This window comes from Monodelphis domestica, chromosome 4, assembly GCF_027887165.1.
Source record: "Monodelphis domestica isolate mMonDom1 chromosome 4, mMonDom1.pri, whole genome shotgun sequence".
Classification (NCBI taxonomy): Eukaryota; Metazoa; Chordata; class Mammalia; order Didelphimorphia; family Didelphidae; genus Monodelphis; species Monodelphis domestica.
In genome coordinates, this window is record NC_077230.1 from 272158808 (window position 1) to 272174590 (window position 15783).

The window sequence follows — 15783 nt, forward strand, 5'->3', positions numbered from 1 at the left end:
TTGGCCACCAGTCCTTCCTGAAGTCTGCAATATAATAATAAACCAAAGCAGAAAACCTAGATGAAAGGGATGCCCTCAGTTCTCAGTCTGAACCTAAAGACTTCTATTTTTCCAGCAGAAAGTTTATTTAATATATACATAACCAATAACCATTCTTGACAAGAAGACCAGCATGCCACAAGCTTTCTTAAACACTGGAAGAGTTCGCCAGATTTTTATTCCACTCCTAAAAACAAAACAGTATTAAGGGAAAGGCAGAAGTTGACAGCTTTGCTATGAGGAACAATATTAAACTACATGAGATCCTATGCAAAGTATAAGTAAGTAATTATGGCTGCCAAGAAGAGCCACGACTCTGAATGACCTCCATGGTAATTTTGGATACCTGAGTCAAAAGGAAACACAAGATGAACTCTGTGTAAAACAGATAAATTGGCCCCAAATGGAAGTCTATGTATGCAAGAAGTATGAGGCCCATGGCAATTGTATTCAAAAGGAAGTTCTGCTCCATTGAACTCTTTACCTAAAGAATATTAGTAGAAACAACCTTTTGGATCTTATTTGCATTGATATGTTAACAATGCTAGAGGACCAAAACATGAATACCATCCTCATGATGATACACCCAACCACTTTATCCACTATGCAGACATACCCAGAGTGGGGCCAAGATGGCACCATAGCAAAAAGAAATACACTATGCTTTCCCATCCACTCAAACCAAAAGAAAATCCACCAAATATATCGTGGAAATTTACCAGATTGAGATGGTACTCATCACCATGTGGGAAATTACTAAGCAAGTTATGGTATATAAATGGAATGAAATACTGTTTCATCATAAGATAGTATGAAGAGGATAAACTTGGACAGACTTGGGAAGATGTACAAACTGGTACAGAGTAAGCAGAACTAAGAGAGCAATTTACCCAATGATAAAATTATTATAATGACAAACAACTGTGAAAAACTTAGCAATTCTGTTCAGTATAATAACCAATCATGATCATAGAAGAGATGCTAATCACCACATGACAGAAAGGTGAAATATTCACAATGCAAAATGAGACACATAGGGGTGCAAAGGGTTATAGCCAATGGGAAAAATATTAAATATCTCATGGGAAAAAACTGCCCTAGAAAATAATAAATCTAGGAGAGATAATTTAAGAATTAATGGACCACCTGAAAACGATGATCAAAAAAAGAGCTTAGACATTATCTTTCAAGAAATCAAAGGAAATTGCCTTGATATTCTAGAACCAGAGGACAAAACAGAAATTGAAAGAATCTACCAATCAGCTCCTGAAAGAGATCCCAAAAAGATAATTCCCAGGAATATATTAGCCAAATTCTAGAGGTTAAGGAGAAAATATTGCAAGCAGCCAAAAAGAAACAATTCAATATCATGGTGCCACAGGCAGGATAACATCAGACTTAGTTGCTTCTATATTAAAGGATCAGAGAGCCTGGAATCTGATATTCCAGAGGACAAAAGAGCTAGGAATTCAACCAAGAATCATTCAGCAAAAGTGAGCATAATCCTTTGGGGAGGGGGGAGATCAGTATTCAAAGAAATTGAGGACTTTCAAACATTCCTGATGAAAAGACCAGATCTGATTGGAAAATTTGACTCTCAAATACAAGAGTCAAGACAATCATAAAATGGTAAACATAAAAGAGAATCAAAAGACATTCAGTAAGGTTAAATTATATACATTCCTACATGGGGAAATAATTCTTGTAATGTCAAAGAACTTTGTCATTATTAGCGCAGTTAGAAGGAATATACATAGATGGAAGGCAAGGGTGTGAGTTAAATATTATGGGAAGATTTAAAAAATTAAATTAAGACATGAGAAAAAAGAATGCATTAGGAGGAAGGAAAGGGAAAAATAGAATGGGGTAAATTATTGCACATAAAAGAGGCATGAAAGAGCATTCACAGTAGAGGGGAAGATGGGGAAGATAAGGAGGACAGCATGTGAATCTTGTCAGAATTGGCTCAATGAGGGAAGAATGTACACAATCAATGGGGTATAGAAATTATCTTACCCTACAGGAAAATAGGAGGGGAAGGGGTTAAAAGAAAGGGAGTGGGGCTGAGAGAAAACCAGGCAAATTGGGAGAGGGGGATGTCAGAAACTAAATGGGGGTAAATAGGATGGAAAGTAATACATAGTAATCATAATGGTGCAATTGTTTACATGCCTCTAATAAAGGTCCCATTTCCCAAGAAATCAAGAAATGTTAAGAAATATATATATCAAGAAATGTGTTGAATATATAAAAATATAGGTCATTCCCCAACTAATAAGTGCTCAAAAAGATAAGAACAGGCAGTTCTGTAAGTCCTTAACTCTCTATAATCATGAAAAAAATGCTCTAAATCACTATTAATTAGGGAAATACAAATTAAAACAACTCTGAGATACCACCCTATGCCTATCAGATTGATATTATGACAGAAAAGGGAAATGACAAAACTTGGAGGGCATATGGGAAAATGGAAACACTAATGCCCTGTTGTTGGGGGAGTTGTGAGCTGAACTCAATCATTCAGGAGGGCAATTTGGACCTATGTTCACAGGACTATAAAGTAGTACATATCCTTCTACCCAGCAATACCAATTTTATATCCCAAAAAGATAAAAAAAACAAAAGGGGGAAAGACCTATATATACAAAAATACTTAAAGCAGCTCTTTTTAGGAGAGCAAAGATTTGAAAAGTGAAGTGATATCCATCAATTGGGGAATACTTGAACTAAAGCAGAATAAAACAAGCAGGACCAAAAGAATATCGTACAGCGACAGGAATACTTTATAATGAATAACTGTGAATAACAGCTATTCTCAGCAATACAATGATCCTAAACTATCCTAAAGGACAAATGATAAAAAAAATGCTATCTACTTTCAGAGGAAAAAAAAACAAAGTCTGAAAGTAGACCAATGCAAACTTTTTCACTTATTTTTTTTTCTTTTTGAGTTTCCCTCCTATTTTGTTTACATGATTACACATGTAAAATCTATGGGATTGCTTATCATCTCAAGGGGAATGAAAGGATTGAGGGGAGGGAAACAGGGAGAGAATTCAAGACTTAATAGTCTTTGGAAATGTTGGAAATTGTTTTTACATGAATTGAAGAGAAATAAAATAAAATGTAATATCTTTTTTAAAATTAGAAGGCAGAAAAAGATATAAACCAAGGTCTTTATTTATAGTAGCATGTCTATAGTCATAAAAACTATTAATAAGATACATACACTTCAACTGGATAATTAATAAACTGCTGAACATAGGTATAATGGAATATCACTTTATCATAAGAAACAATGAATACAAAGAATACAGAGAAATATGGATTTATTTGGTGATAATGTCAGTGGTAAGAATGACAAAAAAAGAAACAATTCTATGTAATTATAATGGCCAATCTTGGTACTGATTAAGAAAGGAAAAAAGCAGCTCACTCCTTTCTCTATCAAAGTGAAAGACTATGGATATGAAATATGGCATGTACTATCTAAATGGATTTATTGATAACTATAGTTAGTTCAGCTGAACTAATTTTTCTTCTCTCTTTTTATTACAAGCAATAGTTCTCTGGGGAAGGAAGAGCTGAGAGATATATTTGGAAATTAAAATAACATGTGAATAAAATGTATCAATAAAATTTTTAAAGGTCATTGGAAGCCTTGGAGAAAGTATTTCCAATATAGAAATAAAGTCAGAACACAGATTGCAAGAAACTGGGAAAAGAGAGGGGAGTAAAGAAGTGGGAATAACAAGACTAAGCAACTCTTTCAAGTTGATTCTGAAAAGAAGATAGAATGATATCTTCAGGGTATGGCATAGTGAGGAATTTTTATGGATAGAAGATATTTGGGCCTGTTTGTAGGCAGTAGAGAAGAATCCAGTCAATAAAAGATTAAAGATAAGAAAAGGGGATGATTGAAATCAAATTCTGAGAAGATATAGAAGATGGAACTAAAAAAAATTTATTGGAAAAAAATCAACTATATATACTATGTGACTAGATCATCTGGAAAGCATTAATCTTGAGAAGAACTCTTTGTTTTTAATTTTTGGTACAGTAAGTATTTAATATTATCACAATTGGATTAAAGTTCTGTTAAGTTCTTGAGACTATTTTCACTCTTTTTAATGGTTTGCTACTATCCTGTGCAAAATATGTATTAAAGATTTCTACAGGAGGACTAAAGCTCTTATTCCCCACAATAGAGAGATTAGCCTCTCACCAGAGAAAGGCCATCTCTTTGTTAGAGAATAGAGGAACAGAAAAGAGAATGAGATATGCTGGGGAGTAAATTTGGATTGTATGATATCAGGAAAAATGAAACTCATTCTAGATAACCCATTTTCTCAAAAAATACAAGGAAGGCAAGTTTCTCTGCTAAGAGGGAAGAAGAAGGTGTCATATAGGAGGCTTGAGGACAAAAAAGGTTTGGAAAGGAGGCCTTATGAAATGGATAAAGAACTAATCAGGGAAGAATAAATAGAATGTTCTGTAGAAATGAAAGCCAACATCAAATTGTAATGAAATCCTTCATGGCTATGTTGATGGCATTAAGCAATATATAGAAGAAACGAAGGGAAAGAATGGTAAAGGAACCATACAATTAGAATATGGCAAAGAATGAGTAGCAGTAAGATAGAATGATCAGAGCTTCATCTTTACTTAAAAATTAAGTTTAATATCAACAACATGGAAATAGGTTCTGATCAAGGACACATGTAAAACGCAGTGGAATTGTGTATCAGCTATGGGAAGGGGTGGGGGAGGAGAGGGAAAGAATATGATTCTTGTGACCAAGGAATAATGTTCTACATTGACTAATTAAATAAAATTTTCAAAAAAAAGTTTAAGTAAAATTGAAAAATCTGTTAACTAAGGTACAGTATAAGGGATAGCTAGGCAACTCAATGGATAGAGAACCAGGTCTAGAAATAGGAGGTCTGGGGTCCAAATCTAGCCTCAGACATTTCTTAGTTATGTGAACCTAGGCAAGTAATTTAACCCTACTTGCCTAGCCCTTGCCATTCTCCTGCCTTGGAACTGATACTTAGTATTGATTCTAAGACTAAATATAAGGGTTTAAAAAAAACAGAGAATATTTCTTTCTCACAATGTAACAGCAATATCCTCTAGAGCACTGATGGTGAACCTTTTAGAGATAGAGTGCCAGCCCCACCTCCTCCACCACCACCCCCTACCAAGTGTCTTATCCGCCCCACCCAGAGATGAAGTACTATGCCCCATCCCCCCAAGAGACCAAGAGCCATGCCACACACCCCTCACCCCTTGGCTGCCCCCCCCTTACCCCAGACAGAGGAGGGAGGAAGCACTTCCTTTGGGCTGCAGGGCAGAGAAGCAGTAAAGTGAGGAATGTCCCCTGGCCCATGGAGAGGGGATGGGTGGCAGCTCCACCTCGAGTCCCTCTGGCTTTCTAATAATAAACTTGGGTGGGTAACTGTAGACATGCCCACAGAGAGCGCTGTGCATGTCCTTTTCTACAGGCATGCCAAAAGTTAGTCATCACTGCTCTAGAGAATTTGCCATGAATGAATGTTCACTGCCACCCAACAGAGTCCCAACTCAGGTTTCTAGAGAGCACAGAAACAGTTACAATTTCTTCTTCGTAGTTTTCTCTTTATACTGTAAGGAATCAACAGTCCTGAAACCTTATCCTAAATCTTAAAATTACCAAATAATTCTTTGATCTTGGGCAACCCACTTCATCTCTATGGTCTCGGTTTTATCATCTAAAAAGTATAGGGGTTGGATTAGATTGTCTTTTAAAGTCCCTTCTTTTTTACTAACATGAAATAGATAATAGTGAGATCCCAGAGAATTGGATTTTATTACTCCAATCTGGCAATAATCTGATGATTACTGCGGAACTGATGACAGTAATAAATACTTCTTCATATTTTCTTACATAGATGAGAAGGATACAAATGCACATTGAATCCCAGTATCCATTGGAGTCTTAAGAATTGCTCAAAGTAGCTTTGCAAAGTTGTCTCCAATAAGAATTCTAGTTTTATACTACATTTTTCCAAAACCATTGGGGGAAGTTTTTTTATTAAGTAATAGAACTGTGGAAGGAAGGAAGAGAGAAAGGAGAAAAGAAACATAATCCAATCACAATTTTTTTCATTGGAAACAGAAAAAGAAAGATTAATTGTCCACAACCCTTTTTAAAGGGGCTTTTGATTTGCTTGTCTATGGGTTTTTTTTTATTATTTTTGCCAATCTGGCACCTTGAGCCAACAAAAACTCTTACATAAGCAACTGCTAAATAACTGATACATAAATAATTTCATAGTAAAGTAATATTATTTAATGAATATAAAATACATTGAAATAACCCTCCTTTATTATATTAATGGAAAATGAAATCACAAAAAATAGCTAAACTCTGAGATTTCATTTCATACCCAGCAAATTGACAAAAGTGGAAAATTATGAAAATAATAAATGTTCAAGGAAACAATAACACTATGAGTGGAACTATGAATTGGTCCAACAATTCTGGAAAACAATTTGGAATTGTTCTCATGTTTAAGAACTGAAAATTTCCATACCCTTTGTCCTAAGAGGTCTTCCTGATAAGGTATAAACCATAAGGAGGTCAAAGACAAAAATAAGGTCCTACGAACAGCAAAATAATCATAGCAGCAATTTTCTACAGCAAATAATAAAAAGCAAAATAGATGTCCATTGTTTGGGAAATAAATAAATAAATTATAGCACATAAATGTAAACAAATATTATTGAATCATAAAAACATATATGAAATGTTAATGAAATATAAGAAGACATATGAACCAATGTAGTTAAGTAAGCAGAACTAGGAAAATATATACGACTGCAGCAATAGAAAAAGAAACTGAACGCTATGTAATTATAGTAATCAAAAATCTCAAATCTTAGAGTTAAGAAAAAGCATTTTCCTCCCTTCTCTGAAGAGGTGAGGGATATGAGTATAGAATATGCACATACTGGCATCCTCAGTTTATGTGTATATAAATTTTGCTGGACTGCTTTTTATTCTTTTGTTTATTTTGTTGTTGTTATGAGGAATGACTTACTGGATAGGAGATGAGAGAGGGATATATTCAGAAACAAAGATGATCTAAAAAGGAGATATCAATAAAATAGCCTTAATTTTTATAGAAAATAACTTTAAACTGCCATAATTCCAAAAATTAAGACATATGGGAACACTGTTATTGTCCCATTAACATTTGTTAAACTGTCCAAAAAACACAAATAAATCTGTGATTTCATCATGTGAGAATTTCCTCCAATGCTGCAGATCTAAGTGTCTATTCAGGCTTACCCAACTTGTGGGACTCTTGCCCATGTCCACCCAAAAATCAGTGCACAGAAAATGCCCCCCAATCAATTAGTCAAGAATTATTTGTTAAGCACCTACTGTATTGCAGGCACTGTGCTCAGGACTGGAGCTAGAAAGACAAGAAACTGATATATCTGTTCTCGACATACTGAAAACTTTCTCATTTTCTTGAAATTATGTGAATATCAATAAGACATGAATACTTATCCATTTCATTTTATTTTTTGTTTATCCCATTGTTTATCCCATTTCTCTCCCTATGGAACTATGCCATCTTTCCCCCCCTTCTGGGACATTTGTGTGATTTACTGCTTCTGAATAATGCCTCGTTTGTAATGAGTAGAAAACTTCTCATGACTACCATGTACCTCTCCATTGTCTGTTAGGTGATCAACTTCCATTCTTTATACAATGTAGTATTTCATGATATGCAGTTATACGATATTGCCAGAATAATATTGGTGTTAAAAGAAAAGCTTATATTTTGGAGAGAATTCTAAGGTGAATAAATAAACTGTGAAAATTTCCAACAACAATCCAGACTGTTTTCCCTCCTCTTCTCCTATTCTGGTCCCAACTCAATGACACCTATCTACGAAAATTACTATACTACCAAGAAATTAAAATAATTAATGATTACAAAAAAAAATAAGAAAAAAATAATCACCTTCCTGGCATGGATATAGTCTCACCAGCTCCTAGAACAATATATTATGACAGAAGATGCAGGATCCCATCCTGTTTGAGACAGTGTCTAAGATATTAAGTCATGGTAAAGGAAGATCCCACGCATAGCCTGAGAATAGTACATCACACTAAAGAAAGAGAAGCCTCAAATAAGATTCTCATTTCACCAGCCTTGAGTTTCCTTATGGAAACTTTTAAAAAATATATAAAATGAAATGGAGTTCTGGGAGAATGGCAAGCTGCACATCACAAAAGCTCCTTGTATCCCAATCCCTGCAGTTAAGGAAGCCTCCTTTCAAGTAACAGGAGATAAGACAGTAAGCTCAGCAGGTATACTTCATATAGTTTTTAACCTATTCTTCCACTTCTGGTACAAGATATCTTTGACCTTAGAGTACTTTCACTCAGCACAATTAAGATACAGAGGGGAAAAAAATCAGGACCCCAAACAGTGATATCTTCTGATGAGCCAATGATAGACATGAGGGAAAGACATAAAGTGCAGCTGCTACACACCACATCTCAGTCATAATTGGCCTCTCTGCCTACATTCATACAACTCTTTCTTGCCATATACTCCTCCCAGAGAGAGGGAGGAGAGAGAGAGAGAGAGAGAGAGAGAGAGAGAGAGAGAGAGAGAGAGAGAGAGAGAGAGGAACTAGTCTGATTGATGCCACACTAGCCCCATTCCTACTGTTTAACTCCCCAAATACCAAGACAAAAATTCCAATGCAATCAGCTGCCACTCACTTCAGAGGCTTCCAACAACTCTAGTGTCACAGAAGTATCCCATGAGAATATCCCATATGCAGCACGAGACTCCACCTGCTATCTCTGTACTCCACAATGCCCCATTCTTCCTACTTTTCTGGCAGTATTAAAAGCTCTGTAATCCCCCTATTTCTCTGTGATGGTTCCAAGATCTGCTCTTATCCCCATTCTATATCAGATCACCATTAGAAAGACATGAATAAATCAATTAGCATCTAAAAGTATACATGAGTGTATGTGTCTGAATGTTTTATTTTACACTAATGTAGGTAAGAACAAATGGACCTTCTTAGAGCTCACAGCCTTACACACTTAATCTTTGAACATCTAATTCCATGTCCCTTGGCAATTTGTTCTAATTACTCCCTCTTTGAATCACATATGCTTAAGAGGATTGCCTAACTTGGAACACTGCCAGTTTGAGAGCTTTGACTACTGATTTTCATTTGACGGGCAAGATCTTCTGATGAGAAAATGAAGGACAGTGAAGGCAGGAGGGAATGTAAGATATAGGGACAGGCTTAGGAGAAGGATATGACAAGTGCCAATTCTTATTGCTATCCTACACCTTTGCAGTAGCAGATGTGGAGTTGTTGGGGTCAAAGACAACTTTCTATAGAAGGCCTACTTTTACACTACCACAGTGCATTTGGACCTCCTTTGGGCCTCTTCCCATCCAACTTCATTTGCCTTCCATCATTTGTTACATTACCAATTCATCAGTTAGTCCCCCTGCTCATTCCTCTTCTTACTAGATTCTCCATAGGGAGATAGGTATTCTGCCAAGGGTTATTAAAATTGGAATTTTTTCTTTTGCAAGAAAAAAGTTCTTTCTTAAGAACCAGAAGCATTCACTCAACAAGCATTTATTAAAGCACTTATTTTTGGACCTGCCACTATGCAATATGCAGAGGATACAAAGATAAAAATGGAAAAGCCCCTGCACTAAAGGGACTCACATATTATCATGGAAGATAGTATGTACATACACAAGAATAAACAAAATAAATACAAGACAAATGGAAGGAAGGACCCACTAACAGCTAGAAAGATCAGATACTCTGCTCGGCATTGGGCATATAAATACAAAGAACTAAACAATCCTTACTCACAATGAGGTTCCATTCTAATGGGAGAGACAAATACATATATAAAGGCATATAGCATAAGTATAAAGTGAATCTTCATCTATATACAAACAAAGTAGGTCAATATAAGGTAGTTTGAGAGGAAGATCACTAGCTTTGGGAAGATCAAGAGAGACCAAGCAGAAGATAGTACCTGAGCTGCATTTAAAGGGAAGAGAGGAACTCTTGGAAGCACAAGTGCATTTTAGGTATGTTGTATAATCAGTGCAAAAGTATGAAGACAGGAGGCAGAGTGACTTATAATAATCAAGGGAAAAGATAATAAACTAAAATGGTATCTAGGTTGCACAGTGGGTAGAGTGCAGGACCAGGGGTCAGGAAGACTCCTCTTTGTGAGTTCAAATCTGGTCTCAAATACTTACTAACTGTGTGACCCAGGGCAAATCAGTTAACCCTGTTTGCCTCAGGTTCTTCATCTCTAAAATGAGCTGCAGAAGGAAATGGCAAATTACTCCAGTATCTTCTCAAGAAAAATCCATATGCGGTCACAAAGAGTCAGACATAACTGAAAGTGACACCATAAATGAACTAAGATAGAGTATAAATAGAAGAAAAAATCAGCTGCAAGAGATGTTATGAAGGCAGAAATAACATTTGGCAAATGACTTGATATGGGGTAAGGGAGAAAAAGTAGTTGTGAATAATGCTAACTTTATAAAGTTGAGCCACTGAAAGGAAGATGATCCCTTCAGTAAATAAAAAGAAATCACAAAGAAAAACCTTTTTGGAAAATATGAATTTTTCCCCCATGGGCCTATTTGTAAAGAGATACATGCATTTTTGTGGAATACAGTAAGGATTCAATCCACCAGGGAAACACACTTCTTAAAAGAGTATTTATATGAAATCATTTGATAAAATAAGAACTTAATTTGGGCAGATGGTGATGCAGTGGATATAGAGCCAGACCTGGAATTAGGAAGCCCTAAGTTCAAATCTGGCCTCAGACAATCATTAGCTGTGTGACCCTGGACAATTCACTTAAAACTCTGTTTGCTGAAATTTTATAAATTGTAAAGGGGGTTGGGTAATAATATCATCTGCTTCACAGGGCTATGGTGAAGATCAAATGAGATGAAATTTTCAAATGCTTAGTACATTGTCTAGCATATAGTAAGTGATATCATATCACTTTACATAGGTAAATGTTAGCTATTATTATTAATTTCCAAGGTGGAAATGGATCTGTTTGAGAGGAGAGGTTGAAGTTCCCTTCTTCTTCTCTGTCTTAAATGAACAGACATATTCAATATAAGTATTCATGTTATTTTCTGACACTATTGAAAATTCTGGAATTCCCCATTTCTCTGTGATGTCTCTGAAGAGCATTTGGGTCAAGAACTCTCCAAGAAAGATTTCCAGCAAAGAAATGAAAAAACCTTGAGTCCACTTACTGATATTAATCTCAGTGATCTTTAGAATATTATTTTGCTCACGATTTTCTTCATGGCCAATTTGACATCCTTGTTCCTCAGGCTATAGATCAGAGGGTTCAGCATGGGCACCACAATAGTGTAGAACACAGAGGATACTTTCCCTTGGCTCATGGAGAGAAGAGAGGAAGGTTTGAGGTACATGAAAGCCCCAGACCCAAAGAAAAGAGAAACAGCCATCATATGGGAGCTACAGGTGCTGAAGGCTTTGTACCTGCCTTCAGTGGAATTGATATGGAGGATACTAGAGAGGATTAAAGCATAAGAGATAAAGATAGTGATAGTGGGGACTCCAATGTCAATGCCCACAACAATGAAAACAACCAATTCATTGACATAGGTGCTGGTACACGAAAGCTCCAGGAGAGGGAGTATGTCACACATGTAGTGATTGATGATGTTGTTGTTGCAAAAGGACAGTCTCAGCATGCTTCCTGTGTGGGGCATGGCACCAGAAAACCCCATCATGTAGGCACAAACTGCTAGCAGGCAGCAGACTTGATAGGACATAGTGATGTTGTAAAGCAGTGGCTTGCAGATAGCAACATAACGATCATATGCCATAGCTGACAGCAGGAAGGACTCAGAAACTACAAAGAAACAAAAGAAATATAGCTGAGCCATGCACCCTGAATAGGAAATGGTGTTTTTCGCTGACACAAAATTCACAAGCATCTTGGGGATAATAGATGAGGAGTAACAGAGATCTACGAAGGACAGATTGAACAGAAAATAGTACATGGGGGTATGAAGATGAGAATTAAGACCAATCAAAACAATCAAGCCCAGGTTTCCCACCACAGTGATCACATAGATCCCAAGGAACAGGAAGAAAAGAGGGATCTGGAGCTCTGGTTGGTCAGTTAAACCAAAAAGAATAAACTCAGACACGAAGGAGTCATTTTCTCTGCCCATTCTGTGGAGAAAGAAAAGATCACATTAGAAGGTTGCCTCAGTCATTCCTTCGATTGTCCATTGACAAAAAGGAAGATCAATCTGGGACATTTAGAATTGGGTTTCACTAGAGAAAGCTTGAACCAACTCACCAGAACTGATCTTTAAATTTCCTTTTTTTCCCTTAAACTTTTACTTTTTCTTTTAGAATCAATACTGAGTATTGGTTCCAAGGCATAAGAGAAGTAAGAGTTATACATTTGGGGTTAAGTGCAGGGTAACACAACTAGGAAATGTCTGGGACCAGATTTGAATGAACACAGGATTTCCCAACTCCAGACCTGAAGCTCTATGCACTGAGCCAACTAGGTGCCTCTGATGATTCAATTTTCATTGTGACCATTAACATATCAAATTGCCAAGTCCTAGAAATCAAGCCTTAACTCATTCTCTTGTTGATTGCCTAGACTTAAGAAAGTGGTGGAGAAAATTTTAATAATGCAAATTGAACTTTAAAGTGTGTCCTACACACTTTTTTCAGAGTTGGTTGTTGAACTTCTACCAGCATACTGCTGCTCCAAACCCATCCCCTACCTCATTGGGTCTACTATGACTATCACCAAGACACCCAGGAACTCTAATCTTGTCTGTCACAATTTCTGTGGGCAAACTGTTACAACAGGGAAAAGAGCCTGACTCCAGATGCTAACTCACTAAATGAAGAGACAATGGTACACTCCCAGTCCAGCTCCTCTTAAGGGACGACTCTACCCAGAGCTTATTACCTCTCTTGTACTTGACTCTACCAGACCAGGAACCAAAACCCGTAGCCCTATTTTGAAGGGAAGGACACACTATATCTGAGTTGCTCACTGAGTAAAACCAAGTCAAAAAAGGAAGCTTGGTTCTCTCCACATAGAAAGTCTTCAAAGCTTGACCCCCTAAATAACACATTCTAACCAGCTCTTCTTGGCTTTTCTCAGTGCCCCAGAATCCCACAGAATGGGTCTGGGAGGAAGAAGTAGGGGAGCTAGTCTTAAACTCACCTTACTTCTACCTGAAGATGTCAGCATTGGGCCTTTTTGAATCTATACTCACACAGTCCCAGATCAGAAATGGTTTTGATGAGATTTATGATGACAGAGTATTATGCTCTGTTTCAGGCTGAGGTTTGTAGACTTCACTCAAGCTGTTGTAGGAGAAATTCTCAAGTTCACAGTAGGCAAAGGCTCAGAGGGTCCTCAAACTGCAGGGAAAGAAAGAAAAGCAATCCTGTCACTAAAGACAAGAGATAGTAGACCTCAAAAATACACTAACAGACACTCCCCAAGGAGTTACAGATTAAAGTAGAGGGAATAGATATTACTAAGAGTGTTTACACTTTTGACTACACAACTCCTTTGGGGTTTAATCTTGTACTCAAACTTTTTATTGCACAACAAGATTACACATCCCCCAGTGAAAAGGTAAAAGAATCCTTTGTCTTCCTCTTCCTTTTTTGTCTAAAAGTCCACTGTTTGGGCCAACTCTTCATTACCCCATTTTTCATGACCCCAAATAAATCTATATTTTAACAAAAGAAAATTCCATTCCTATTGCAGTTCCTTAAACTTATTCCAATTACAGTGAATTTCTCTGTGAATATTAGAGATGGATTGAAAAATGGCAGATGAGGTGCTATCTTAGCTGGCCTCTCAGGAGAATAGCAGGAAACATGTAAACTCTACATTTACTCCTGACTATGTGGGAGAGAAGCCAGCACCAGAGCTATTCTGCTTCTGCTCAGAGAACAAAAAGTATTCCCCTCACTCCCATTTAAACACACAACTCTCTGATGGCTTTGGGTAGAGTTAGAATGTCTCTCCTCCACAGTTTTAGATTTTAACATTTCATCAGACTACTGTACAGATATTCAAATTGGAGATGTAAGTCAATTCTAAGAATAACTGAGGGTAAGCCTAATCTATAGATCACACACTTGTTGCTCTTACCATATGCTCAACTAAAAAAAAATTAACATTCAAAACTAATATTTAGGGAATAATAGAATTCCAGAGTCAGAAAGAACTTTAGAAATCATCTCATCTAGTCACTTTCCCTAGCATGATTCTATTAAAAAATATGTAAGAGGTCATTCCAGGACCTGCTCAAAGATCTCCAGTGATCAATATATAATAAATAAGTCTTTACAATTCCTAGGCAGCTAATCACTAGGAATTTTTTCCATATGTGTGGAGCCAAAATCAACCTTTATCTGACTTCAATCAACTGATCTGCCCTCTGAAATCGTACAAAATAAATTTTATTCTTTTTCAACATAGCTCACTAAATTTTGATGAACAAGAACAAGAAAGGATTATACAAGATGCTGAAGTTCTATTAGAGTTTATTTCTTAAGAAGCATATATGCAGACATATAAATACAGACATATAGAGATAATTTAAGAATCATTGGTCTACCAGAAGACCATGACAAAAGAAAATTCCTGGACATAATACTACAAGAAATTATCCAAGAAAACTGCCCCGATATTCTAGAATAAGAGGGGAAAGTGGAGATTGAAAGAATCCACAGATCACCTCCTGTACTTAATTCCCAACTGACAACACCCAGGAATGTTATAGCCAAATTCAAGAACTATCAGACCAAAGAAAAGATATTACAAACTGCCAAGAAGAAGTCATTCATATACCATGGAACCACAGTGAGGATAATGCAGGACCTGGCTGCATCCACACTGAAGGACCAAAAGTCATGGAATATGATATTCTGGAAAGCAAGGGAACTAGGTCTACAACCAAGAATCAGCTACCCAGCAAAACTGACTATATTCTTACAGGGGAAAGTATGGTCATTCAAGAAAATAGAAGCATTCCAAGACTTTGTAAGGAAAAGACCAGACCTGAACAGAAAATTTGATGCCTAAGCACAAAACTCAAGAGAATCATCAAAAGGTAATTTTTAAAAAGGGAAAAAAGAAACACAAAACAAAACCAAAAAAAAAGCCCTTTTTTTAAAGAAAATCAAAAAGTTAAAATGATATGTATCCCTATAAGAAAAGAGGTCATTGGTAACTCTTAAAAATTGTTATCACCTGGGCAGCTAGAAGAATTACACTTAGAGGAAACAGTGACAAACTGTATAGGATGAAATGACAAGACATAAATAGGTATATAGATATATGTATACATAAATGCATATATGTGTGTATATATACATATATACAACTAGAGCTAAAAAAGAGGTTAATACTAAAGGAAATGGGGAAAGAAACAAAAGGGGGTACATTTATATGTCACAAAGAAGCTCATGGCGGGAGGTGGGAGAACATCAATACACTAGAAAGGTAAAGAGGTTGAAGATAGGAAATACTCAACTCTTACGTGCATTGAAATTGACCCAAAGAGGGAAGAACAATTCAATCCATTGGGGCAGAGAATAGATTCACACCCTAGAGGA

General features: G+C 36.5%; 1 protein-coding gene across 1 annotated transcript; it reads right to left on the reverse strand.

The window, feature by feature from the left end:
• Nucleotides 1-10753: 10753 nt before the first annotated feature.
• Nucleotides 10754-13551, reverse strand: LOC100017567 (olfactory receptor 8B8). The gene has a single exon (XM_056794542.1). It carries the CDS (start codon nucleotides 12342-12344, stop codon nucleotides 11412-11414), a length of 933 nt encoding a protein of 310 aa, XP_056650520.1. The 5' UTR covers nucleotides 12345-13551; the 3' UTR covers nucleotides 10754-11411.
• Nucleotides 13552-15783: the final 2232 nt, after the last annotated feature.